The following is a 26,946-nucleotide window of genomic DNA, read 5'->3' as shown; positions in this document are numbered from 1 at the left end:
CCGTCATACAAGCCCCGCCCACCGTCATACAAGCCCCGCCCACCTCCATACAAGCCCCGCCCACCGTCATACAAGCCCCGCCCACCGCCACACAAGCCCCGCCCACCGTCATACAAGCCCCGCCCCTTCTTCCCTTCTCCCGGAAGTGGTGGAGGCTTGGGGTCACACAAAGGTCACGGAGCGATGGCTGCCCGCGTTCTCCACGCGGCGAGATGCGGTCAGTGGCGATGGGGAGGGGGGGGTGGAAAGACAAAGGCGGCCGGGAGCGGGGGCTGCCCACTCCACCCCCACTCCTTGTTTGCCGCCTCTCATCGGCGCTATTTGTTGTTGTTGTGTATCTGCCGCTGCTGTGTGGGACCGCCCGTCACGTGTCAGAAGCCTTCACGAAGTTAATCGGCGCTGATTCTCAATGCGGGGGGGGGGGGTCTTTGTTTTTGTGTCTCTGCGTCTCCCTGTCTCAGACTCGCTGTGTCTCTCTGTGTCTCAGACTCTGTGTCTCACTGTGTCTCAGACTCGCTGTGTCTCTCTGTGTCTCAGACTCTGTGTCTCAGACTCACTGTGTCTCACTGTGTCTCACTGTGTCTCTCTGTCTCAGACTCGCTGTGTCTCTCTGTGTCTCAGACTCTGTGTCTCACTGTGTCTCAGACTCGCTGTGTCTCTCTGTGTCTCAGACTCTGTGTCTCAGACTCACTGTGTCTCACTGTGTCTCACTGTGTCTCTCTGTCTCAGACTCTCTGTGTCTCACTGTGTCTCAGACTCACTGTGTCTCACTGTGTCTCACTGTGTCTCACTGTGTCTCTCTGTCTCAGACTCTCTGTGTCTCACTGTGTCTCAGACTCACTGTGTCTCACTGTGTCTCAGACTCACTGTGTCTCACTGTGTCTCACTGTGTCTCACTGTGTCTCTCTGTCTCAGACTCTCTGTGTCTCACTGTGTCTCAGACTCACTGTGTCTCACTGTGTCTCACTGTGTCTCTCTGTCTCAGACTCTCTGTGTCTCACTGTGTCTCAGACTCACTGTGTCTCACTGTGTCTCAGACTCACTGTGTCTCACTGTGTCTCACTGTGTCTCACTGTGTCTCTCTGTCTCAGACTCTCTGTGTCTCACTGTGTCTCAGACTCACTGTGTCCCACTGTGTCTCACTGTGTCTCACTGTGTCTCTCTGTCTCAGACTCTCTGTGTCTCACTGTGTCTCAGACTCACTGTGTCTCACTGTGTCTCTCTGTGTCTCTCTGTCTCAGACTCTCTGTCTCACTGTGTCTCACTGTGTCTCTCTGTCTCAGACTCTCTGTCTCACTGTGTCTCACTGTGTCTCTCTGTCTCAGACAAACTGTGTCTCACTGTGTCTCAGACTCTCTGTGTCTCTCTGTGTCTCAGACTCGCTGTGTCTCTCTGTGTCTCAGACTCGCTGTGTCTCACTGTGTCTCAGACTCGCTGTGTCTTTCTGTGTCTCAGACTCTGTGTCTCTCTGTGTCTCAGACTCTCTGTGTCTCACTGTGTCTCAGACTCACTGTGTCTCACTGTGTCTCACTGTGTCTCTCTGTCTCAGACTCTCTGTGTCTCACTGTGTCTCAGACTCACTGTGTCTCACTGTGTCTCAGACTCACTGTGTCTCACTGTGTCTCACTGTGTCTCACTGTGTCTCTCTGTCTCAGACTCTCTGTGTCTCACTGTGTCTCAGACTCACTGTGTCTCACTGTGTCTCACTGTGTCTCACTGTGTCTCTCTGTCTCAGACTCTCTGTGTCTCACTGTGTCTCAGACTCACTGTGTCTCACTGTGTCTCAGACTCACTGTGTCTCACTGTGTCTCACTGTGTCTCACTGTGTCTCTCTGTCTCAGACTCTCTGTGTCTCACTGTGTCTCAGACTCACTGTGTCTCACTGTGTCTCACTGTGTCTCACTGTGTCTCTCTGTCTCAGACTCTCTGTGTCTCACTGTGTCTCAGACTCACTGTGTCTCACTGTGTCTCTCTGTGTCTCTCTGTCTCAGACTCTCTGTCTCACTGTGTCTCACTGTGTCTCTCTGTCTCAGACTCTCTGTCTCACTGTGTCTCACTGTGTCTCTCTGTCTCAGACAAACTGTGTCTCACTGTGTCTCAGACTCTCTGTGTCTCTCTGTGTCTCAGACTCGCTGTGTCTCTCTGTGTCTCAGACTCGCTGTGTCTCACTGTGTCTCAGACTCGCTGTGTCTCTCTGTGTCTCAGACTCTCTGTCTCACTGTATCTCACTGTCTCTGCGTCTCCCTGTGTCTCTGCGTCTCCCTGTCTCAGACTCGCTGTGTCTCACTGTGTCTCAGGCTCACTGTGTCTCAGACTCTCTGTCTCACTGTGTCTCACTGTGTCTCAGACTCTCTGTGTCTCACTGTGTCTCAGACTCTCTGTGTCTCACTGTGTCTCAGACTCTCTGTGTCTCCCTGTGTCTCACTGTGTCTCAGACTCTCTGTGTCTCCCTGTGTCTCACTGTGTCTGAGACTCTGTGTCTCCCTGCGTCTCACTGTGTCTGAGACTCGCTGTGTCTCCCTGTGTCTGAGACTCTGTGTCTCCCTGCGTCTGAGACTGTGTCTCCCTGTGTCTGAGACTCTGTGTCTCCTCCCTGTGTCCCTCAGGCTCACCGTATCTCCTCCCTGTGTCTCAGACTCACAGTCTCACTGTGTCTCACTGTATCTCAGATTCTCTGTGTCTCAGACTCTCTGTGTCTCAGACTCACTGTCTCACTGTGTCTCACTGTGTCTCACTGTGTCTCAGACTCTCTGTGTCTCACTGTGTCTCAGGCTCACTGTGTCTCAGACTCTCTGTCTCACTGTGTCTCACTGTGTCTCACTGTGTCTCAGACTCTCTGTGTCTCACTGTGTCTCACTGTTTCTCAGACTCACTGTGTCTCACTGTGTCTCAGACTCTCTGTGTCTCCCTGTGTCTCTCTGTGTCTCACTGTGTCTCACTGTGTCTCACTGTTTCTCAGACTCACTGTGTCTGTGTCTCAGACTCTCTGTCTCTCTGTCTCACTGTGTCTCACTGTGTCTCAGACTCTGTGTCTCACTGTGTCTCACTGTGTCTCACTGTGTCTCTCTGTGTCTCAGACTCTCTGTGTCTCAGACTCTATGTGTCTCACTGTGTCTGTCTCACTGTGTCTCAGACTCTCTGTGTCTCAGACTCTGTGTCTCCTCCCTGTGTCTCTCAGGCTCACTGCGTCTCACTGTGTCTCAGACTCACCGTGTCTCCTCCCTGTGTCTCTCAGGCTCACTGTGTCTCTCTGTGTCTCACTGTGTCTCAGACTCACTGCGTCTCACTGTCTCTCAGACTCACTGTGTCTCACTGTGTCTCAGACTCTGTGTCTCCTCCCTGTGTCTCTCAGGCTCGCTGCGAGCCTTCACCACCGCGTCTGGGCGCGTGCGTGCGGCCGCCGTGGGGGGGGGCCCTGTGGACGGGGCCGTGGGGGGTGTCCCTGCTGAAGCGGCGGTGGCGGAGCCAGGCGGGTTCCAGGCTCCACGCAGGCCGGTGCTCGTCGACCCAGAGCAGAGCAGAGACGCCGAGGAGACGTGAGACACACACAGATAGACATATATATACACAGAGACACACAGACACACAGATATAGATACAGAGACACACACAGACACACAGATATAGATACAGAGACACACACAGACACACAGATATAGATACAGAGACACACACAGACACACAGATATAGATACAGAGACACACACACACAGATATAGATACAGAGACACACACAGACACACAGATATAGATACAGAGACACACACAGACACACAGATATAGATACAGAGACACACACAGATATAGATACAGAGACACACACAGACACACAGATATAGATACAGAGAATTCTAGATTTGAAGCTTTCGTGACTGCAAGGATTCATACTCTTAGTTCTTTCGGTAAAGTCACGTTGGTAAAAAATGAAATTAAAATTAGTAAAAATAAAACAATAAAAATCACGACGTTTCGGAGGCAACACCTGAAGACGTCGTGATTTTTATTGTTTTATTTTTATTAATTTTTATTTCATTTTTTACCTACGTGACTTTACCAAAAGAACTAAGAGTATAGATACAGAGACACACACAGACATACAGTGAGGGAAAAAAGTATTTGATCCCCTGCTGATTTTGTACGTTTGCCCACTGACAAAGAAATTATCAGTCTATAATTTTAATGGTAGGTTTACTTGAGCAGTGAGAGACAGAATAACAACAACAAAACCCAGAAAAACGCATGTCAAAAATGTTATAAATAGATTTGCATTTTAATGAGGGAAATAAGTATTTGACCCCTCTGCAAAACATGACTTAGTACTTGGTGGCAAAACCTTTGTTGGCAATCACAGAGGTCAGACGCTTCTTGTAGTTGGCCACCAGGTTTGCACACATCTCAGGAGGGATTTTGTCCCACTCCTCTTTGCAGATCTTCTCCAAGTCATTAAGGTTTAGAGGCTGACGTTTGGCAACTCGAACCTTCAGCTCCCTCCACAGATTTTGTATGGGATTAAGGTCTGGAGACTGGCTAGGCCACTCCAGGACCTTAATGTGCTTCTTCTTGAGCCGCTCCTTTGTTGCCCTGGCCGTGTGTTTTGGGTCATTGTCATGCTGGAATACCCATCCACGACCCATTTTCAAGGCCCTGGCTGAGGGAAGGAGGTTCTCACCCAAGATGTGACAGTACATGGCCCCGTCCATCGTCCCTTTGATGCGATGAAGTTGTCCTGTCCCCTTAGCAGAAAAACACCCCCAAAGCATAATGTTTCCACCTTCATGTTTGACGGTGGAGATGGTGCTCTTGGGGTCATAGGCAGCATTCCTCCTCCTCCAAACACGGCGAGTTGAGTTGATGCCAAGGAGCTCCATTTTGGTCTCATCTGACCACAACACTTTCACCCAGTTGTCCTCTGAATCATTCAGATGTTCATTGGCAAACTTCAGACGGGCATGTATATGTGCTTTCTTGAGCAGGGGGACTTTGTGGCGCTGCAGGATTTCAGTCCTTCACGGCGTAGTGTGTTACGAACTGTTTTCTTGGTGACTATGGTCCCAGCTGCCTTGAGATCATTGACAAGATCCTCCCGTGTAGTTCTGGGCTGATTCCTCACCGTTCTCATGATCATTGCAACTCCACGAGGTGAGATCTTACATGGAGCCCCTGGCAGAGGGAGATTGACAGTTCTTTTGTGTTTCTTCCATTTGCGAATAATCGCACCAACTGTTGTCACCTTCTCACCAAGCTGCTTGGCGATGGTCTTGTAGCCCATTCCAGCCTTGTGTAGGTCTACAATATTGTCCCTGACATCCTTGGAGAGCTCTTTGGTCTTGGCCATGGTGGAGAGATTGGAATCTGATTTATTGATTGCTTCTGTGAACAGGTGTCTTTTATACAGGTAACAAGCTGAGATTAGGAGCACTCATTTCTTCGTCAGTGGGCAAACGTACAAATTCAGCAGGGGATCAAATACTTTTTTCCCTCACTGTATATATACAGAGACACACAGATACAGAGACACACACATATAGATACAGAGACACACACATATATACATACAGAAACACACAGACACACACATATATACACAGAGACACACACATATATATACAGAGACACACACAGACACACAGATATAGATACAGAGACACACACAGACAGAGACACACACATATATATATGCAGAGACACACATATATATACACAGAGACACACACAGACAGAGACATGCACACATGACAGAGGCACGCACACAGATATGTAGAGAGACCGAGGTACACACGGGGATACCCACATCCACAGAGATAGGGAGCCAGATCAGAACAGAGACGCCATAGAGACGTGATGCACACAAATAAAGATGTAGAGACACACACACAGACATAGGGACATACACACACACACCGATGTAGGGACCAAGAACAGAGACGCCCAGGAGACAAGACACACAGAAAGACACAGACCCCATACACACACAGAGGCGTGGGGACAGAGACAGAGATATACAGGCAGATACAGATGCACACAGACATAGAGACACATACCCACACACACATAAATGGCTACACATATCAACAGCTGTTGATAACCACTTAGTGGCGGTGACGTCACCACAACGCCTATGCCAGGCCAAGTGCACTTTAAGGCCACGTGAAGTGTTAAAGGCTCTTCACATGACCAGGAGGTCACGGGGCAGACCCAGCATGTGCCATGGGCCGACTGACTGCGACGACTGGAAAATGCACCATCTATCCCCCCTACTGTGCCCACTTGCTGTGTTTTAGCTGCCCGGCACTCTGCTCGTTGTTGTGAGCGTCGCTCCTCCGCCCTCCGTTGTTACTGGAGGGCGACTGCCTCAAACTGTCCCTGTAACATCCTTCATGACCCTCCTCCAGAGAGGCTGATCTTGAGTCCGCTGTCATCGGCAAGTCCACTCAGCTCCACATCCTCCTGTGCCACGTCAGTCCATCTCTTTTTCCAGCCCATGTTCCACCCATTTAGATCGTAAGGCCCCACCTCTTAATAGCATGCTACAGGTTCAGCAGCAAAGTCTCAAATTCCTCAGAGTGGGCAGCAATCACCAGAGCATCCGCATACGTAACATAGTTGACCATAGGGAGCCATCCCTTGACCGTACCTGGGCATCGATCAGCCTCCCACTGTATCTATACTGGATGGAAAGCTTCTCGAACTACGTGGTCAAAGATGATGGTAAACATTGTTTAGGTCAGAGGACATCCCTGTCGCATCCCAAGGTGAACAGGGAATGGCTCTGACTCCCGACCACGTAGCTTTACCCGGGCCCTTTCACCATCATGAAGGTCCTTAATGATCGTGAGCAGAGGGTCAGGGACTCCGAAAGCACGGAGAACTACCCAGAGCCCAGGCCTACTGATGGTATCATAGGCCTTGACCAGGTCAATAAAGCAGAGATGTAAGTCTTGTTGGAATTCCCTACACCTCTGCTGTAGCAGACGGACAGAAAATATGGCATCTGTGCAGGACTGCCCTTTCCTGAAACTGCATTGGGGCTCCGCAAGCCTCTCCTCAGTGTGCCTAGCAAGGCGATGTTGAATAATCCTTGCCAGGACCTTTCCCGGTACACTGAGGAGTGAGATGCCCCTGTAGTTGTTACAGTTTGTGCGGTCCCCCTTCTTAAAGAGGGGAACCACCAGGGCATCCTTCCAGTCCTGCGGAACCCATCCAGTGGTCCAGACTTGTTATGATGTCATGTAGGGCAGTCTGCACCAACGCCACCCTCCCTCAGCATTTCGCTTGGGAGATCATCTCTGCCCAGTGCCTTTCCTGGTCTCAGACTCTGGATCGCCTTCAGTACTTCCTCAACAGATGGCACCTCAGCCAGCCACTCACAGGGGGTGACCTCTTCCAATATTTGAGGCACCGCAGCCTCGGCAGGGTCATCCCCACTTTGTCCCACGATGTTTTCCATGTCGAGGGATGTCCCCTTCCCCAATACCTCACGGAAATGCTCAACAAATCTGCAAACCTGTTCCTGGGGGTCGGAGATTGGATCACCGTTCTTTCCCCTAATGATGGTAATAGATGTGGCGCTGCAGGTTACTTTTTTGATGGAATTAAACAGCGACTCCATCTCCTCAGCAACCCGCGACCACCACCCATCCTTGCAGCACCTCACGGCTCTCCGAACTTCCGAGCAAAGGCTGCGGTAAGCCTCCTCATTCTCCGACGTGGGATGCTGTAGCTGATGAGAGTGGGCCTGACACTTTTTCTCAGCCAGCTTGAACACCTCCTCTGTCAGCCAGGGTCTCTGGGGGGGTCTGGACCATGTACCCAAAGCAGCCATTGCAGCTGCATGAGCCACAGTCCTAAACCTCGCCCATTTACCCTCGACATCAGGAGGAGTGGGGGACGATGCCAACCCCAGCCGCAAGCGATGATTAAATTCTCGCTTGCAACTTTCGTCAGCTGAGACCATGCCACTAAGGGTTTGAATGGGGTCCTGGGTGTACACCCACCACTGGAGTGGAAGAATGGCAGGCGCATCTTACAGATGACAAGTCGATGGTCAGTGGGCAGATCAGCTCCACGTTAGGTCCTGGTGTCAAGGACATGGGCTCGCATCCGCTGTTCTGTCACTATGTAGTCCAGCAGATATTCTTGCTTGTGTGGATACGCTAATGCCGGAACAGCATGTTGGTAATTACAAGCCCATGGGCTGCACAAAAATCTAGCAGCCTCCTGCCGTTGTTATTGAGCTGATCTGACCCATGCCTTCCAATCACTCCAGACCAGGTGCCAGCATCGTGACCAACTCGGGCATTGAAGTCACCCAACAAGATGACTCTATCCCGAGGGGCCACTTTAGCCAGCACCTGTGACAGGAGGTCATAGAAGGCATCTGACTCATCGGCCTTGCCTGCATCCCTCCACTGATGTTCGTCTTCAGTGGGGGCATAAGTAACCACGACCACCATTCCTCGCCTCTGGTTGATGGGAAGGCGAGCCCAAAGTAGCCTGGGGCTTACAGCTTCCCACACTTTACCGCCACGCTCCCACACCCCCTTCATTCTTTTGTTCAGAAGAAGAGACACTCTCTGTTGTTTGGCAGTCTCCTGCCCCGAGTATAGGACTGTCCACTCCTCATGGTGGCAGGAGCCAGAGCCGGTCCACCGGACCTCCTGAATATTACAGAGATCCAGGCGTTACCGGTCCAGCTCCCGACAGAGGAGTGGCAGCCTCTCCTCCGCAGTGAGCGTTCGAACATTCCACGTGGCCATCCGTAGTGATTTTTTATTGTTTCTGGAGGAGCCCCAAGGGTGAAGATTCAATCTCCTGACTCCGCCAAATGGGGTTTGGCCAGGAGACGTCATAGACGCCTGTCCCCCCGGGCCTCCGGCACAAGCTTATTAATAAAAATTTACCGTCGTGGTTTAGCGGTAATTAATTGAAGGTGGAGGGGTTACCAGCCCCTCGCACCCGTCCAGAGCCCCCTTATGGCCGCTGTGGTGGTCACAGACACCACGAGGGGAAAGGTCAAACGGAATTGGCCCTCCTCCCACAGCACTGCCCATGACAGCGTTGCCCGTCCGGCACCACGAGGAGGTAGGGGGTTGTTTTGCCGGACAACTGCTACACCACCGCTCCCCACACAGACACACACAATGACACACACACGCACTCTGGACCAGTTTCGGCAGCTTGCTTAAACATCTCTCTCCGTGTCTCTCTCCCTGTCTCTCTCTCTCTGCTTGTCTCCCTGTCTCTCTCTTTCTCTTTGTGTCTCTCTGTCTCCCTGTTTGTCTCTCGCTCTCTCCCCGTGTCTCCCAGGAGAGTCAGCCCCGAGTTCATCCGTCCTCCGAGCCGAACAAACCCCCTGCTGTTCCACCTCCAGCGCATAGACATGGAGACACGCAGACGCGTCCTGGCTATCCCCGACTTCTATCCCGGTGAGACAGGGAGACACGGAGACAGAGAGACAGGGAGAAAGACATGGAGACACAGAGACACGGAGACAGAGAGAGAACCACAGAAACATGGAAACACAGAGACAGAGAGAGACACGGAGACAGGTAGACGCGTTCTGGCTATCCCCGACTTCTATCCCGGTGAGACACGGAGACACACAGAGACACAGAGACAGAGAGAGACACACACAGAGACAGAGAGAGAGACAGGGAGACAGAGAGAGAGAGACACACAGAGACACGGAGACAGAGAGACAGGGAGATAGAGAGAGACACACAGAGACATGGAGACAGAGAGACACAGAGACAGCGAGAAAGATACAGAGACACAGAGACAGAGAGAGACACGGAGACACAGAGACAGAGAGAGATACGGAGACAATTCCTGGCTCTCCCCGATTTCTATTGTGGTGAGACACTGAGAGAGAGAGATTCGATGATGGATGGGACTGTATCCCAGATCTAGCAAGGGTCTGTCAGCTCCTCACACTGTGAGGCAGTCTGCAGGTTAATCCCGGGATGGATCGTAGGCAGGGCCAGCCCAGATGATTCGAACCAGACACAGACTCACGCATGCACACACACCACGAGTGATGGATGTGTTTAGCGGTTAATACGTGCATGTGTGTGTGGGTCTCTCTCTCCGTGTCTCTCTCCCCGTGTCCCCGTGTCTCTGTCCCCGTGTCTCTGTCCCCGTGTCTCTGTCCCCGTGTCCCTGTGTCTCTGTCCCTGTGCAGGCAGCGTGCTTGCGGTGACGTTGTCTGACGCGCTGTCTCCCGGGCGTGTCCGGCGCTTCGTGGGGATTTGTCTCAAACGCTCCGGGAGTGGCCTGGGAGCCACGGCCACGCTGCGGAACGTCATCGAAGGACAGGGTGGGACACGGAGACACAGAGACACGGGGACAGGGTGGGATACGGAGACACAGAGACACGGGGACACACAAACACGGGGACACGGACACGGGGACACACAAACACGGGGACACAGACACGGGGACAGGGTGGGACATGGGGACACAGGGTGGGACACAGACACGCGGACACAGCAGGGACACGGGGACAGAGATACGGGGACACAGGGACAGTGAGGTAGTTGTGGTAATTGAGTGGTAGTTGTTGTGATTGAGTGGTAGTTGTTTTGGTTGAATGGTAGTTGTGGTTAAGTGGTAGTTGTAGTGGATGTTGTGATTTGGTGGTAGTTTTTGTGGTTGTGCGGTGGTTGTGCGGTAGTTTAGGAGCGGTGGTTATTGTCGTTGCAGGCGTGGAGTTGGTGGTGGAGCTGTACAATCCGCGCGTGCACCTGATCGAGGTCCTGCGCCTGGAACAACGTTTGGACGACGATCTGAGCTACTTGCGCGACGCTCTCCCCAGCTACAGCTGCTTCCCGGACTCTGCGGGAGAGGGGGCGGCCCCCCCACAGACGCCCAGCGGCAAGGAAGTCCCCCTGAACACGGTGCGGAAACCTCCTCACTCTTTCGCTCGCTCACCCTCCCCCCCCGTGTCTCTCTCACCCCCCCCCCGTGTCTCTCTCTGTCTCTCTCTCACCCCCTATGTCTCTCTCGCTCTCACCCCCCGTGTCTCTCTCTGTCTCTCTCTCACCCCCCGTGTCTCTCTCTCTCACCCCCCGTGTCTCTCTCCCCGTGTCTCTCACCCCGTGTCTCTCTCCCCACGTGTGTCTCTCCCCGTGTCTCACCCCACGTGTGTCTCACCCCGTCTCTCTTTCCCCACGTGTGTCTCTCCCCGTGTCTCACCCCACGTGTGTCTCACCCCGTCTCTCTTTCCCCACGTGTCTCTCTCCCCGTGTCCCCGTCTAGACCGTGGTGGAGATGCTCCCCCGTCCGTGGTCTCGACGTTGGGGCTCGGAGCTCCGGGGGGCCTCCCTCCCCGCCCCCCCCACCGCTCTCCGCACCGCCGGCCGTGAGCACGGCGGTGAGCGGCGTGGTGAGCAGCGTGGTGAGCGGCGTGGTGAGCGGCGTGGTGAGCGGAGTGGTGAGCGGCCGTGGGTGACGATGGACCTGAAGGCTGCCCGCCACTCCCAGGCCCTGAGGGAGGAGGCGGCACGCACCGACGTCGCCAAGATTCGCGCCAAGATGGCGGCGGGGGCAGCGGTGGGAGAGCGGCGGAGAGGGGAGGGGGACGCTGGGAGGGGCTCTCGCGTGGAGTGACGCACACACGCGGTGACACGCGGTGACACACGGAGTGACACACGCGGTGACACACGGAGTGACACACAGTGACACACGGAGTGACACACGCGGTGACACATACAGAGTGACACACGGAGTGACACACGCGGTGACACATGGAGTGACACACGGAGTGACACACAGAGTGACACACGGAGTGACACACGCGGTGACACACACAGTGACACACGGAGTGACACACGTGGTGACACACGAAGTGACACACACGGTGACACACACGGAGTGACACACGCGGTGACACACACAGTGACACACGGAGTGACACACGCGGTGACACACGAAGTGACACACGCGGTGACACACACAGAGTGACACACGGAGTGACACACGCGGTGACGCACGCGGCAGAGGTTGCAAACGGGTTTTGATTCCTTACCCGTACCCTACCCGTACCCGGCCGCACCAGGGTCGCATACGGGTACCCGTATCCAGCCGGGTACGGGTAGCCGGGTATCGGGTAGGGTACGGGTATCGGGTACCCGATTGCGATCTCTGACACGTGGTGACTCACGCGGTGACACACGCGTTGACATGCACATTTGCACGCGCACACACAGTACTCACTACCCACTCACTCACCAGCCACTCACTCATTACCTCACTCACTTCGTAATTCACTCACTCACTACCCATTCACTTCCCACTCCCTCACTCACCACTCACTCACCACTCACTCACCACTCACTCACTCATTACCCTCTCACGACACAGAAACTCGATTTATGAGGCATCCTCCGACGTGGCTGCGAACGCGTCTGATTTCCGACTCGGCGCGTGAGGTTTCTGTCGTTCTCGAGTGTCTGTGCGGACGATGCCGATCGACGCCCTGCGAAATGCTCCGCCGCAATGAAAGTAAAATGACATCGGCGAGTGAAGCTTCTCGTCCCGTTTCACGGCTACGATCCCCGCAGGTCTCCAGCGAGTGCGTGTTGGGGTCTCCGGCGAGCGCGTGTTGGGGTCTCCAGCGAGCGCGTGTTGGGGTCTCCGGCGAGCGCGTGTTGGGGTCTCCGGCGAGCGCGTGTTGGGGTCTCCGGCGAGCGTGTGTTGGGGTCTCTGGCGAGCGCGTGTTGGGGTCTCCGGCGAGCGCGTGTTGGGGTCTCCGGCGAGCGCGTGTTGGGGTCTCCGGCGAGTCCGTGTTGGGGTCTCCGGCGAGTCCGTGTTGGGGTCTCCGGCGAGTCCGTGTTGGGGTCTCCGGCGAGTGCGTGTTGGGGTCTCCGGCGAGTGCGTGTTGGGGTCTCCGGCGAGTCCGTTTTGGGGTCTCCGGCGAGCGCGTGTTGGGGTCTCCGGCGAGCGCGTGTTGGGGTCTCCGGCGAGCGCGTGTTGGGGTCTCCGGCGAGCGCGTGTTGGGGTCTCCGGCGAGCGCGTGTTGGGGTCTCTGGCGAGTGCGTGTTGGGGTCTCCGGCGAGTGCGTGTTGGGGTCTCCGGCGAGTGCGTGTTGGGGTCTCCGGCGAGCGCGTGTTGGGGTCTCCGGCGAGCGTGTGTTGGGGTCTCCGGCGAGTCCGTGTTGGGGTCTCCGGCGAGTCCGTCTTGGGGTCTCCGGCGAGTCCGTCTTGGGGTCTCCGGCGAGTGCGTGTTGGGGTCTCCGGCGAGTGCGTGTTGGGGTCTCCGGCGAGTGCGTGTTGGGGTCTCCGGCGAGTGCGTGTTGGGGTCTCCGGCGAGTGCGTGTTGAGGTCTCCGGCGAGTGCGTGTTGGGGTCTCCGGCGAGTGCGTGTTGGGGTCTCCGGCGAGTGCATGTTGAGGTCTCCGGCGAGTGCGTGTTGGGGTCTCCGGCCCCCACGTGGGGGAACACGCTGCCAGCGTGTTCGCGATCCATCCCATAGTCTGAGCCAGTTCTGCGAGGGACGCAGAGAGCCTTACTGCAACGTGTGGTCGATGCGCATCCGTGATGGAGTGCGTAATAACAAAAATTTGCTCTTGCGGAGATGCGGTGATTTACGACCGCCGTGGCGTCGTGGAATCTAAATGTGAAGGGAAAACCCCCGAAGGAGCTGGAGAAAAATCCATGCAGCCACGGGGAGGAAAGAGCGAGAGAGGGGGAGCGAGAGAGGGAGAGCGAGAGAGAGAGCGAGGGAGAGAGCGAGGGAGAGAGAGAGAGCAAGAGAGAGAGAGAGCAAGAGAGAGAGAGACTTTTGACTTTTAAAGCGCTTTTATTGCCGTGGCAACAATTGTGCCACAGCTGTTTTGCGTTTCGGGTGTCTTGGTCGCCAACCGTCACATTTCCATCATGTTCGGCTGGAACCACCGAAAAGAACGCCACAATGGACAACAAAGGGGAACCACGAGGGAAAAGCGAGAGAAAAAAACCCTTGACCCTGCGCGCGCTTCCATTGCTCACGCGCACCGTGTCGCCAAACCGCCATCGCTCGCGCGCCTTGGTACCGCACGTGTCATCGTGCCCAAGCGCTGCGCTGTGCGTCGTACCGCCGGTGCCGTGCGTTTACGCGTGCGAGTCACCCTCTTGGGCCGCTGGGGCGCTGCTCATGCTGCGCCTTTATTGGCCTTTCGCGCCCGGGCCGCCTCTCGTCGCCCACACACTCGCCTTCCTTCGCGGTGTAGATCAAGGGCGCGCGCCGCGTCACATCGCGTCGTCGGACACGCCGAGCTGTCACGGGTGCGTGCGTGCGTGCGTGCATGCGCTGCCTCCTTCTTCAGGCGTCGGGGTTGCCTTTGCATCGCGCTGCCTGGAGCGCTGTGCGCACCACGCTGTTCCATTTTCCTCCTTCTGGCGGCGCTGGTTGCGGCTCGCGCCGTGTCGTCCGTGTATCACACGTCGGGTGGCGCGCCATGCTGCTGGCAGCGCAGTGCGCACCACGCTGCTCCATTTTTGTCGCCTTCCGGCGGTGAGGATTGCGGCTCGCGCCGTGTCGTCCGTGTCCTACGCGCCCGATGGCGCGCCGCGTTGTGGGCATCACGCGCCGCCGCGCGCGCTCGAGAAACCGCCGGCCGTTCGCGCAGGCGGGGGGCTCCCATCGCGCCTCTGGGTTCCGCGCTGCATGCGCGGCTTGTCGCGGCTGGGGGGCCATCAGATTTTGAGTACTAAGCCTCCGTGTTCACTGAGGCAGAGAGCCTGACCGGCTCCCCACTTCTCTTGGAACGTGGTGTGCTCACCTCCCACTTGGGTGTGGTATTCATGTGCCAATTTAAGTCTGGCTGCCAGCAGGCCACGTTTGCAGTTGCTTCGTTTTGCAGCTTCTTTTTTTGCGTTTTATATATAGCCATCTTGGCCTGTGCCAGAACAAAGTTTGCCAGAACGTGGCGCTGGTCCAGCCTGCGAGGCACTCCGCACACCAGGCTGCTTGTGAAGAAAGGGACATTCAACTTGCTAAAGATTTTCCCCAGCATCATGAAGAGGGGTGTTAATCTTTGGCACTTTGCATATTGATGCTCGAGGTCCTCTCTTTGGTCGCAGAAGGCGCACGACGTGGACGTTTCTGGGTCGATCTTTTGGACCCACGCTGCCGAAGGCAGCGCCCAGTGGGCCAGTCTGCACTGGAGGTCTCCGGTCCTTTTAGCTACTGGGGCTCTGTAGAACTCTTTCCACTGGGGGGTGACATCTACCAGTGGAGAGAAACAGTCTTTCCATTTTGGGCACGGCGATGTAGAGTCTTCACGCAAACACCATAGATTGCTGCTCTGGAGGCGGTTTTTAGGGCCATGTTCCCGCAATCTTCGAGCTTGAGCAGCCTTCCTGTGTCGCTCCGCCCTGGGACCTGGACACAGACAGCGTGTAGCTTTGGGAAGGCAGGAGGGGGGGGGGGTGAGCCGGGTCGGTGCCTTCTGGTACGTGTGTCTGCAGCTGCAAGTGTTTCACCGTTTTTAGTACTACGCGTAGTATTCTCTCTCCGGCCAGTATTGTGCGGAGACTTACCGCTTGGCTTATTTCGCCGCGTTCTTCCACCTTCGGTGGTCATTGCAGTTTTCCAACAGGTCGCTCACTGTCCTTATGCCGGCTTGGATGAATCGAAGGGCCATCGTTTTATCATGTTTTAAGTCCCCGAAGAGATCGTTGAAGAACAGGGGTTCTTTTTGAAAAGCGGTCATGCCGCAATAGGGGTTTTTCCTGCCCCACTCCAGACTTCGCCATGCTTCACCCAAGTTCCGGTAATACGGCGGCAAACCGCTGTTGTCGACTAGGCTGAGGTCCATGAGGAATAACTCTTTTGCGTACCCCATTTGTCCCCCGCGCGCCTAAGCAGAGCGAGGGCTAGCGCCTTCACTGGTGTCTCTTCTGGGTTGTAAAGTATTGTTTTCACCGCTTGAAGCCGGAAACACATGACTCGAGCTGGCCACGTCTATCAAGCCTTGCCCTCCTTCGTGTCGTGGTAGGTGGAGTACGCCGGGCTTCAGCCAATGCATGCCCGCCCAGACAAAGGAGGTAAGCGCTTTGTTTGCCTTGGCTATCAGCCACTTTGGGGGGGGGGGGGAGGGCTTTCACCCTGTGCCACAAGACGGAGGCTGCAAGGTTGTTGGCGATGAGTGTTCTGCCTTTAAAGGACAGCTGTGCGAGGAGGTGTTCCCACGCTTTTAATTTGATTTCAAGCTTGACGATTAGTTCGACCCAGTTTTTTTCAACTGTCGGGGTGTCACCTAGCAGTACTCCGAGGTATAGGAAACCGTCATCTCGCCATTGTACTCCGCCAGGGAGGGGTACAGGTCACGTGGTGGTACGTGGCCCCTTTGCGTAGCGCCGTGCATTTCTTCCAGTTGACCCTCGCACCGGCGACTTTTTCGTAGCTTGCTACTGCGCTGCGTAGCGCGTTGACGTCCTCGCTGTCGTTGATTACTACGCAGATGTCATCGGCGTATGCTGACAGTTTCAGGCTCGCTTCGTCAGGGCCGGGGAACGTGAGTCCGGTCAGGGTGGCGTTTAGCCTCCTGAGGAGCAGGTTCCAGAGACAGGGCATACAGCAGCCCTGAGAGGGGGCATCCCTGTCTCACTCCTCTCGTGACCGGGAAGGGGTGACCCAGGCGTTGATTAATTTTTACAGTACTATATATGTCGGTGTATAGCAGTTTGATTTGCGCTATGAAGTTGGATCCAAATCCGTAGGAGGACAGGAGCCTTTCCAGATAGTTGTGATCCACCCTGTCAAAGGCTTTCTCCTGGTCCATGAGCAGCAGTCCTGAGTGTATGTTATGTATTCTTGCCAAGGATATGACGTCCCGGACCGTTCCAATGTTGTTATGGCTGGTGCGACCGGGAATGCAGTAGGTTTGTTCTTGGCTTATAATGTAGCCCGCTACAGTTTTCAGTCGGTTTGCTAGCGCCTTGGCGATTATTTTATAGTCTGTGCATAGAAGGGATACTGGTCGCCAGTTTTCCATTTTGCGGAGATCTCCTTTTTTGGGCAGCAGCACCACTACTGCTCTCCTGCAGCTGACCGGCAGTTTCCCCTTCTGCAGACTCGCTGCTAACACTTTAAGCAGGCAGGGGCCCAGTATGTCCCAGAAAGTCGAGTAGAACTCTACTGGGAGCCCGTCAATGCCTGGGGATTTCCCCCTGGGCAGTCCCGCCATCGCAGCTCGCAGCTCTTCTAGGGTGATGGGGTTCTCCAGTTTATCTATGTCTGCTTCCCTCAGAGTGGGGTTCCCTTCTAAAAGCTTGTCGGCTTCTCCTGTCTGTGTGGCTTCGCTCTGGAGCAGTTTCGAGAGAAAACGGGTGGCTGTTTCTCTCATCTCCTCGGCGGTTGTTATTTCGCCTTCTGTCATTAGGCTGGGGATGTTATTGCTTTTGTTGTTGTTGCTGTTGTTGAAGCGGAAGAAGTATCTGGAGGGCGAGTCCATCTGCTCGAGATGCTGCATTCTCTTCCTAATGAATGAGTCATGCGCTTGTTGATCGGTTATGGCCTTAAATAGTCTCCGTCTTTCGCGCAGCGAGGACGACTTGCTCTCGTTGTCCTGCGCTTTTCCGCTGGGCCCAGTTTCCGCCTCGAGCTGCAGTAGTTCGTATTCTAGGCGTTGTAGCGCATCGCGCTTGATGACAGCCCGTTGACGCGCGAGCTGCGCGGAAAGCGCCCTGATCTGTGCTTTAGTAGCTTCCCACCATTGTGGGCTGGGGCCAGAGGGGTCCATGGTCTTCCCCCAGTGCTGCCAGCATACTCTGAAAGCCGTTTTAAAGTCTTCTTCTTCGAGTTGGGTTACGTCCAGCCGCCAGTAAGGGCAGCGGCGTAGCTCCCTGGTCACCTGCAGCAGCACTGTGACGAGATGGTGGTCAGAGAAGCCTATTGGTTTCATCTCACAGTCCCCGAGGAGGTTTACGTTTTCATTATTAATGTATACACGGTCAAGCCTAGCGAGGCTTGTCTTGCCCTGGGTGGTTTCGCGACTCCACGTGTACTGTCGCCTGATTGGGTGTTGTGATCTCCACGTGTCGGTGAATTGGAGGCGTTGTAACGTGCTTGCAAGCGGTTTGGCTGACTCTGGGTGCGGTTCAGGGCCGTTGCGGTCGAGTGCTGGGTCGAGGGTGCAGTTCCAGTCTCCTCCCGCGACCGCAACGACCCCGTCAGCTTTGGTTGTCTCAAGTGCTGTATGTAATACATCGACAAAAAAGGCTTTCCTTTCCTTGCTCTTGCTTGGCGCATAGACATTCAGGCACCTGAATTTCGTGTCGTTGAGCTCGAAGTCCACCGAAATCAGATGTGCCTTGTGAATCCCTGTCTGAATAAGAATGCTACTCCTGCCCGATTTTCTTCCCCGTTGCTGAAGAAGGAGAGGCCCTTCACAAGGGGTTGCCGTTGGCTGCAGAGGGTGGCGTCAAAGTGCGTCTCTTGCAGCATCGTTATATCCGCCTTGTTCTCCTCAATGAGAGAGCAGACACGGTGCCACCTCTCATTATCCCTTGCCCCGTTACAATTGAGGCTTAGGAGTTTTAATCCGGTGGCCATCAAAGTTTCCTTTATATTCCTTCTGTGCCGTCACGGGGGGGCCGCTCCTGAGAAGGCAGTTGTTTCCCCAATCTTGTTTGCAGTGCTTTCATCCGGTACACTTCTTCTGAGCTGAAACCGTAAAGCTCCGGCTCACGCCGTATCTTACCGGCTGTTTTTTTAAAGCCCTCCAAATCAGGAAAGGTTAACTCAGGCCGGGTGTGCCGTTTCTGGAAATTGGCTCGGAGATAGTGGAGAATGTCATCGGTATCGTACTCCCGCTCCATTGCTACGCTGGAATAGCTCCTTTCACTTATGGTTCCATCGTCGTCGGACTCCGGTCCTCCGTCGCCCGCAGCTTCCTCTGCGGCTGCTTGGGCCTCTGTTATGGTGGGTTGCTCTGCAACACTGTCCGGCTCCGTCTGGGTACCCTCCCCACTCTCCGCCTGTTCTTCACCAGGCAGGAGGGGGGGTGGTCTCACTCTCCCCATACGAGTCAGCCTTTTCTCCACCCATCTCCGCCACTGTTTGTGTCTCGGGCTCATCGCCGCGCTCTGGTGCCGCGTGGTTGCGACCGCCCTGCTCATCGCAGCTGCTGCCGTTGGTGTTGCTGCTGCCGCACTCCTCTCCCGCTATCGCGAAGGTTTCTTCAGCCACAGCACGCTTCGGGCGAGTGGCGCCTCCTCCTCCCTTCGCTGCGGCAATCCGTTTGGCCCTTCTTTTCCTAGTCTCGACGACGGTGAATTCCATTCCTCCTTCGTCGTCGTCCGTCACATGCGTTCCGCTCGTGATGTCTCCGGGCGGACAGGGCTGCTGCTGCTGCTGCTGCAGCTGCCGCTGGCGCCGCTGCTGCGGCGGCGGCGGCGGCGGTGGTGGCGGCGGCATCCGCTCACGCTGCAGCTGCTGCTGCCCCTGCTGCCCCTGCTGTGGTTGCTGCTGCGGTGTTTGTTGCTGTTGCGGTTGCTGCCGTGGCGGCGGCGTCGATGTTTGCTGCTGCCGTTGGTGCAGCTGCTGCGGCTGCTGCTGCTGTGACTGCTGCTGCTGCTTCTGTTGTTGTTGTTGTTGCGCCTCCCACGCCTGCGGTACTGGCGCCGACTGCGTGGTGGTGCTTTCCTGGGCAGACCGCGCTTCTCCCTCTTTCGCCTTGCCTGGGCAGCTCCTCCTTGTGTGGCCGAAGCTGCCGCACCCGAAGCAAGCGCGGCGCCACCGTTGAAAAGTACACGGTGTGTGTCCTACCGCCGATGGTGTGTTTTACGGTTACATCCAAATCGGTGCTTCCGCCTTTCAATATTATGAATGCCTGCCGCTGGCCCGTCATAATATGTTTCATCGCTGGGTTCCGTGTTCTCATTGGTAACCAAACGATGCGGGAGACCACCACTCCCCATCGTTGAAGGTCTTTCATGAGTTCAGTACTCTTGAGGTTGGGCGGTGCGCCGGAGATTGTCACCTTTACCGCCAGCGTGGATAGGAGGGTGCACTGGACTGAATGTACCCCCGTCTCCCCCGACGTTGACCGCGGCCTCCACAACGCGCGCCGCTCCTTCCACCCCAGCCACGTACACCGTGTAGCCGCGGTTCTCCCGCCGGATGACCCGGATGGCTGCCAGGCCGACTTGCTCGGCCACCGCGGTGGCGATGTCGTCGGGCGTGGTCTCCGGCGGAGGAAAACAGGTGAAGCCGTGCTGGTCTGTCAGGGCTTCGAGGTGCTCGTGCTGTGCCATTTTTTTTGGCCACAGCACAAAAGCACCTACAAAACGGTTATGCAAAAGAAAATGCCGAGGAATAAAATAAAGCAGCGGGGTGGAGGGAGACGAAAAAGTCCCCTTCCCCCTCAGGAGCCCGGAGAGGGGGGAACAAAAAACACCAGAAGACAACCACGAAGGAGAGAAAAAAAAAAAAAGGGGAGAGAGACGGAGGGAGAGTAGAGGAGGAGATACAGAAAAGAACAGAGAGAGACGCACGACAGGGAGACACACCGAGGGAGAAACACAAAGGAGAGGGACACAGAGAGACACAGAGAGGGAGAGATACGGAGAGGGAGAGACACGCACAGTTCAAACGCCGAGGGAGATACAGAGGGAGGGAGGGACACACAGAGAGAGACACGGAGGGACAAAGAGACACACAGGAAACAGACACCGACGAGAGATACAGAGAGACACACACAGAGACAAACACCAAGAGAAACAGAGGGAGAGACACAGAGAGGGAGAGACACAGGGAGAGAAAGCACGGAAAGAGAGACACACTGAGAAAGAGAGAGGAGGAGAGAGGAGGAGGCGAGAGGAGGAGGAGGAGAAGAGGAGGAGGAGAGAGAGGGGCAAACCACGCCAGGCCCAAGGCTGCTCGACCAGCACACCTGGGCGTGGTGCAGTAGGAACGGAGGGAAAGACACCAAAACCAAATAGAAACCAGCACCACGTGAAGGAAAAGGAGTACTTACAGTAGTGTAGAGGAAGTTGTTAAACACAAAACGAAGAAAATAGCGGGATAAAGCTATGAAAGCGTCCACACTCTCCCAGGCTAGGCTCAGGCTCACACCTGAGCCCAGGCCTCCATCCGCACACACTTTGGAGCGGGAGCAACTGGTTTGTGCGACCGCACCCTATGGTGGCTGAGAGAGAGAGCGAGAGAGAGCGAGAGACTTTGACTTTTAGGGCAACTTTATTCCCTCCTGCACAATTGCGCCGGAGTCATTTATTTTTTTTTTTTTAGCCCTAGCGGCTGGAGACAGCGAACAACGGCACAGTGCGCCACATTTTTGACGCGCAGCGTCATTACCGCGTCGCCGTTTTCCGCCGTCGTCCGAGGCCAACCCGTCAGAAAGTAAAAGTCAGTGTTCCGTCTGCCACGGTGCAGAGGGCCTGACCGGCCCCCCACCTCTCGCAGAAAACGGCGTGGTCGTCGCCCACGTGCGCATGGTACGCGTGTTCCAGTCGGAGCCGCGCTTTGACAAGTCCGCGCGTCGTCGCCACCGCCGAGCAGCCGGCATCCGACACGCCGGTCTGTTTTTTCTTTCGGGTTTTGTAAATAGCCATTTTGGCTTGTGCACACACGAAACTCAGGAGGTCGTGGCTTTTGTTGGGTAGGTACGGTACCCCGTACACGAACCAGTTCTTCTGGAACCTCAACCCCAGTTTTGTCGAGATGTCCCCCAAGAGCTTGAACAGCGGGGACAGCCGCGCGCACCCCATATACTGGTGCGCCAGGTCTTCTCGCGCGCCGCAGAACACGCACCGGTCTGATGCCTCCGGGGTGATCTTATTCTGCCACGCTGCCGAAGGCAATGGAGCAGCCTCCACTGCAGGTACCCGCTGCGTTTGGTGACGGGAGGCCTGTATAGGCGGCCCCATTGGGGGGTGGCCGCGCCCGATGGTGCCAGGGCACTCCTCCACCTGGTGTCTGGGAGCTCCGCCAGCTCCCGGCAGCGCAGCGTCTTCACGCTGCACGCGTATAGCGCTCCTTTCAGCGCGCTCCGAAAAGGCACGCCCTGGCAGCTCCCGAGTTTTAGTATTTTTTCAGAGTCGTCACGCCCGGCGGGCCGGGTGCAGGTGAGCCGCAGCTCGGGGAAGGAGGGAGGGGGGGCGCCGTCTTCGGGCGCCACGAGCCGCAGCCGCAGCTCCCGCATCGCCCCGAGCGCCGCCCGCAGCAGCTTTTCCCCGGCTAGCACGGTGCGGAGTCCGGCGGCGCCGCTGACGTCGGCCGCGGACCTCCACTCTGGGTGCCGGTCGCGGTCCCTCACCAGGTCTCCCACCGCCCGTATCCCCGCCGAGGTGAAGCGGCGGGCCAGCGTCACTTCCTCCCGGATCGCAGCGAAGCGGCCGTTGATAAACAGCGGCTCGCGCAGAAATTGCTCGAGCGTGCATTCCGGGTCTCCCCTCTCCCAGGCCAGACTGCGCCACGCGTCCAGCAGGCTTCGGTGGAAAGCCGGCAGCCCCGCGTAGTCGACCCGGGCCAGGTCTAGCAGGAAGATTTCCCTCCCGTAACCCAGGCCGCCCCCGGCGCCTCTCAGCAAGGCGAGGGTGGGTGCCACCCAGGGCAGGGTCTCCCTGCCGTACAGCAGTCGCTGCACGGTCTGCAGCCTGAAGGTCAGGACCCTGGCGTGGATGTCCACCAGGCCCTGGCCGCCCTCGCCCACCGGCAGTCGGAGGACTCCCGGCCGCAGCCAGTGCTTTCCTTGCCACGTGAAGCGGGTGAGCGAGCGGGCTGCTCCTCCGAGTAACCACTCCGGGGGCTGGAGGGTCTTCGCTCTGTGCCACAGCACCGCGGCCGCCAGATTGTTGCCCACCAGCACCCGCCCCCTGAAGGACATCGCCGGGGCGAAACGCGCCCATGCCGCCAACCTGGCCTCGAACCGGTCCCCCAGTTCGGGCCAGTTTCGCTGGGTGACGTCGGGCCCTCTGAGGTGGACGCCCAGGTACCGGACACCGTCGGTCCGCCAGGCGACGCCCCCCGGGAGGAGCACCGGGCACGCTGCTCCCTGCGGCCCCAGGCGCAGAGCCGAGGTCTTTGCCCAGTTTATTCTGGCGCCGGACGCCGCCTCGTAGGTCGCCACCGCCCGGCCCAGCGCAGCCACGTCGTGCGCGTCCGTGGCGACCACGCACAAGTCGTCCGCGTACGCCGACACCGCGACGACCGCCTCCTCGGGGCCCGGCACCTTGTACCCCGACAGGGTGAGCTTGAGGCGGCGTACGAGGGGCTCGATGGCCAGGGCGTAGAGGAGGCCCGACAGTGGGCACCCCTGCCTGACCCCACTCGCCACGGGGAAAGGGGCGCCGAGCTGCTGGTTGGTCTTCAGCAGGCTCGACGCACCCGCGTACAGGAGCCGCACGTGCGCCCTGAAGTCCGGCCCGAACCTGGACGCGGCGAGCATTTTCTCCAGGAAGGGGTGGCCGACCCGGTCAAAGGCCTTCTCCTGGTCGAGGAAGAGGAGGCCCAAGTCTGTGCCGTCCCTCCCCGCCAGCGCGATCACGTCCCTGACCGTGCTTACGTTGTCGTGCAAGCATCGGCCAGGGATGCAGTAGGTCTGCTCGGGTGAAACCAGCTGGCCCACCACCGACTTGAGGCGGTTGGCCAGCGCCTTGGCGAAGATCTTGTAATCGGCGCACAACAGAGAGACCGGCCGCCAGTTTTCGATGCGGCGCAGGTCTCCCTTCTTCGGCAGCAGGGTGACGACGGCCCTCCGGCAGCTCTGCGGGAGCACCCCCCTCTGCAGGCTCTCCGCCAGGACCTCCAGCATGTGCGGTGCGAGGTCGTCCCAGAAGGTGGTGTAAAATTCGGTCGGCAGGCCGTCGATCCCCGGGGCTTTGCCGGTCGCCAACCCTCTCGCCGCGGTGCGGAGCTCCTCTCCCGTGATGGGGCCCTCCGTTCGCTCGACCTCGGCGTCCGTCAGGGTGGGGCATCCGTCGAGTAGCTCCCAGGCCGCCTCTTCGTCTGTGTCACCTCCTCGGAACAGTGCGGCGTAGTAGTTCCGCGCGAGCCCGGCGATCTCCTTTTCGGCCGTGACAGTCCGACCCTCCCCGGTCTGCAGGCACGGGATGCTGCGGCTGTTGTTGTTGTTGCCGTCGCTGGACTCGCGGTTCAGGCTGAAAAAGAATTTGGAGGGGGAGTCCATGTGGATGAGGTGCTGCATCCGCTGTTGCGCGTACGATCCTGCTGCTTGCCGGTCCGTGACCGCTCTAAATAGCTGCTGCTTCTCCAGCAGCGCCCGGCCTGCCTCGGCGCGAACGTCGCGAGAGGCTCCGAGTTCCGCCTCCAGGAGCAGCAGCTCGTCCCTCAGCCGGCCCGCCGCACTCCCGTTGGCGATGGCGTGCTGGCTCCGGACCTGCATGCACAGTGCCCTCATCTGCGCCTTCACGTGCTCCCACCACGTCAGGGCGCAGTGTGAACTCTTTCTGGACGCCACCCACTGAGCCCAGCAGGCCCTGAACGTCCTCCTGAAAGCCGCGTCCTCGAGCAGCCTCAGGTCGAGCTTCCAATACGCGCTGCCGCGCCTCTCCCGAGGGACGTGCAGCCGCACTGTGACCAGGTGGTGGTCCGAGAAACCGACTGGGACGATCTTACATTCGCCGGTCCGGCTGACGCTTGCGGTACTGACGTAAAAACGGTCCAACCTGGCGAGGCAGACTCTCCCCCGGTAGTCACAACGGCTCCAGGTGTACTGCCGCTGCGTCGGCCGGCGTAGTCGCCACGTGTCCAGCAGCCCCTGCCTTCGCACAACGTCGGCCAGCGGCCGCGCGGACTCCGGGTGGGGTTCAGCGCCATTTCGGTCGAGGGCCGGGTCGAGCGTGCAGTTAAAGTCGCCTCCCACGAGGGTCAGCACGTCGCCCGCGTGAGCCGCCTCCAGGGTGTCCCGCAAGGGGCCGGCGAAAAAGAGCCCCCTTTCGTGACTTTTACTTGGCGCGTACGCATTAACGCACACCACCCTGGTGCCATTAATGGTAAAGCGCGCCTCAATCAAGCGTCCTTTCGCTATTTCCTTAAAAACGACGTCCTGAGGGCCAAAGTCCGGGCCGAAGACGAACGCGACCCCTGCCCGGTTCTCTTCGCCGTTGCTAAAGAAAGAACGGCCGCCCAGGAGGTGCTGTCGCCGGGCTTGCAGAGCGTCGTCGAAGTGGGTCTCCTGTAGGAAGGCCACGTCAATCCTGCTCTCCTTCAAGAGGCAGCACACTCGATGCCATCGTTTGTCGCCGCGGCCGCTGTTGCAGTTCAGCGAGGCTACCTTGACCCCCGGTGGTGGCGGTGGTGGCGGTGGTGGTGGTAGCGGTGCCATCGGAGTGTTATGGAGGGGAGTCTAAGGCTTTCCTGACCCCGGTTATCAATTTCCTCAGCCGGTAGATCACCCGCAGGCTGAAACCAAATTTGTCCGGATCTTGTGCCACCGATTGGGCCGTCGTCACGAAACCCGGCCCGTCGGGGAACGAGTCCGTGACCACGACTTTGCACCGGTTGAAGGCTGCCTTCATGAAGAGGAGGAGGTTTTCGGGCGTGCACACCTCCATCTTCCCCAAGCCCTCCAAGGTGACACCGCAGGCGTCGTCATCGACACCCGACCCCACCTCTGGCTCTGATCCCGACCCCGACTCTGCCTCTGACGGCTCGTCGCCAAAGTCTTCGTCGTCGCGGGCCTCTGCTACCGTCTCCCCCGACACGTGCGGAGCTGGGGTCCCATTAGGCTCGGGCTCAAGTCCCGGGAGAGACCACCCCTCCTCGGGTTCCTCGGCCATCACCCCGCTGGTCGTCGGGCTGGGCGGAGAGGTGCCCCCGAGCACCGCAATGCCGCCCGACACGTCAGTGGCGCCGGGGGTGCCCGACGGCTCCCCCCCCCCACCTTCCTTCTCCTCGTCCGCCAGGGCGGGTGAGGCCAGGTCCGGGTCCGGGTCCGGTGGTCGAGCCTCCGGGTCGGCTGCATCCTGCGCGGCCGATGGGTGCGCCTCGCTGGTGGTGGCAGTGGCGGTGGTGGCGGTGGTTGTGGTGTCCATAGCCTCCCCTCCCGCCACGCCCGGGCGGCTGACCGCCTCTTCGGCGGCGGCTGCCGTGGCTGCCCTCTCGAGCTGAGCGTTCACGCGCCTGTCCGCTCTCCCCCTCTTCCGTGACCTGACGATGGTGAAACCTTCGTCCTTGCCGCCGTCGCTGTCAGCTGACGTCGTTTCCACGCTCCCAGGCGCGGTGTCAGCGTGGTCGCGCTTCAGCCGCGGCCGTTGCTCCTGCTGGGCCTGCTGCTGCGGCCGCTGCTGCCGCTGCTGCGGCTGCTGCTGCTGCGGCTGCTGCTGCTGCTGCGGCCGCTGCTGCTGCTGCTGCGGCTGCTGCTGCTGCTGCGGCCGCTGTTGCTGCTGCTGCGGCTGCCGCTGTTGCTGCGGCTGTGGCGGCGTCTCGCCTTGCAGCTGCTGGTCCTGCCGCTGTCGTGGAGGCTCCTGCTGCTGCCGCTCCTGCTGCGGCAGCGCCTGTGGCCGCTGCTGCTGCTGCCGCCGCTGCAGCTGCGGCTCCTGCCGCGGTTGCGGCTGCTGCGGCTGCGCCTGGGGCTGCTGCTGCGCCTGCTGGCCGCTGCTGCTGCGGCTGCTGCTGCTGTTGTTGTTGCTGCTGCTGCTGTTGTTGTTGCGGCCGCCGCGGCTGCGGCACCGACGCTCGCTGCGTGGCGCTGTCCTGGCCAGGCCACGCCCCTCCCTCCTTTGTCTTGCCTGGGCAGCTCCTCCTCGTGTGGCCAACGCTGCCGCACCTGAAGCAGCGCAGGCGCTGCCGTTGACAAATACACGGTGTGTACGCGGCCACCGAGGGTGTGTTTTATGGTCGCATCCAACTCCTTGTTTCCGTCTTTGAGGATCACGAAGGCCTGCCGCTGGCCCGACATAATATGCCTCATCGCCGGGTTTCGTGCCCGCATCGACAACCAGACGACGCGGGAGACCACCACTCCCCATCGCTGGAGGTCTTT

General features: G+C 57.8%; 2 protein-coding genes across 3 annotated transcripts in view; both read left to right on the top strand.

The window, feature by feature from the left end:
• LOC133360786 (charged multivesicular body protein 1B1) overlaps positions 1 to 26,946 on the top strand; it is a 406,386-nt gene that overhangs the window by 287,155 nt on the left and 92,285 nt on the right. The window lies entirely within an intron of this gene.
• MRPL19 (mitochondrial ribosomal protein L19) lies at positions 117 to 12,524 on the top strand. Its single transcript, XM_061579635.1, has 6 exons — positions 117 to 217; positions 3,353 to 3,536; positions 9,307 to 9,425; positions 10,181 to 10,315; positions 10,702 to 10,895; positions 11,257 to 12,524. The coding sequence occupies exons 1-6, from the start codon at positions 184 to 186 to the stop codon at positions 11,605 to 11,607; spliced, it is 1,017 nt and encodes a 338-aa protein (XP_061435619.1). The 5' UTR covers positions 117 to 183; the 3' UTR covers positions 11,608 to 12,524.

The sequence above is a fragment of the Lethenteron reissneri genome, chromosome 69 (genome assembly GCF_015708825.2).
Source record: "Lethenteron reissneri isolate LAM-NWPU_2019-01 chromosome 69, ASM1570882v1, whole genome shotgun sequence".
In the NCBI taxonomy this organism is placed as follows: Eukaryota; Metazoa; Chordata; class Hyperoartia; order Petromyzontiformes; family Petromyzontidae; genus Lethenteron; species Lethenteron reissneri.
Note: the sequence above shows the minus strand (reverse complement) of the source record. Positions and strands in the feature narration are given on the sequence as shown.

What these genes read in the sequence shown, in the direction of transcription:
- MRPL19 (XM_061579635.1), top strand. Translation starts at nt 184, where the DNA reads ATGGCTGCCCGCGTTCTCCACGCGGCGAGATGCG. An exon ending in TCTCCACGCGGCGAGATGCG is followed by an intron (nt 218 to 3,352) that starts GTCAGTGGCGAT and finishes TGTGTCTCTCAG; the next exon opens with GCTCGCTGCGAGCCTTCACC. An exon ending in AGCAGAGACGCCGAGGAGAC is followed by an intron (nt 3,537 to 9,306) that starts GTGAGACACACA and finishes CGTGTCTCCCAG; the next exon opens with GAGAGTCAGCCCCGAGTTCA.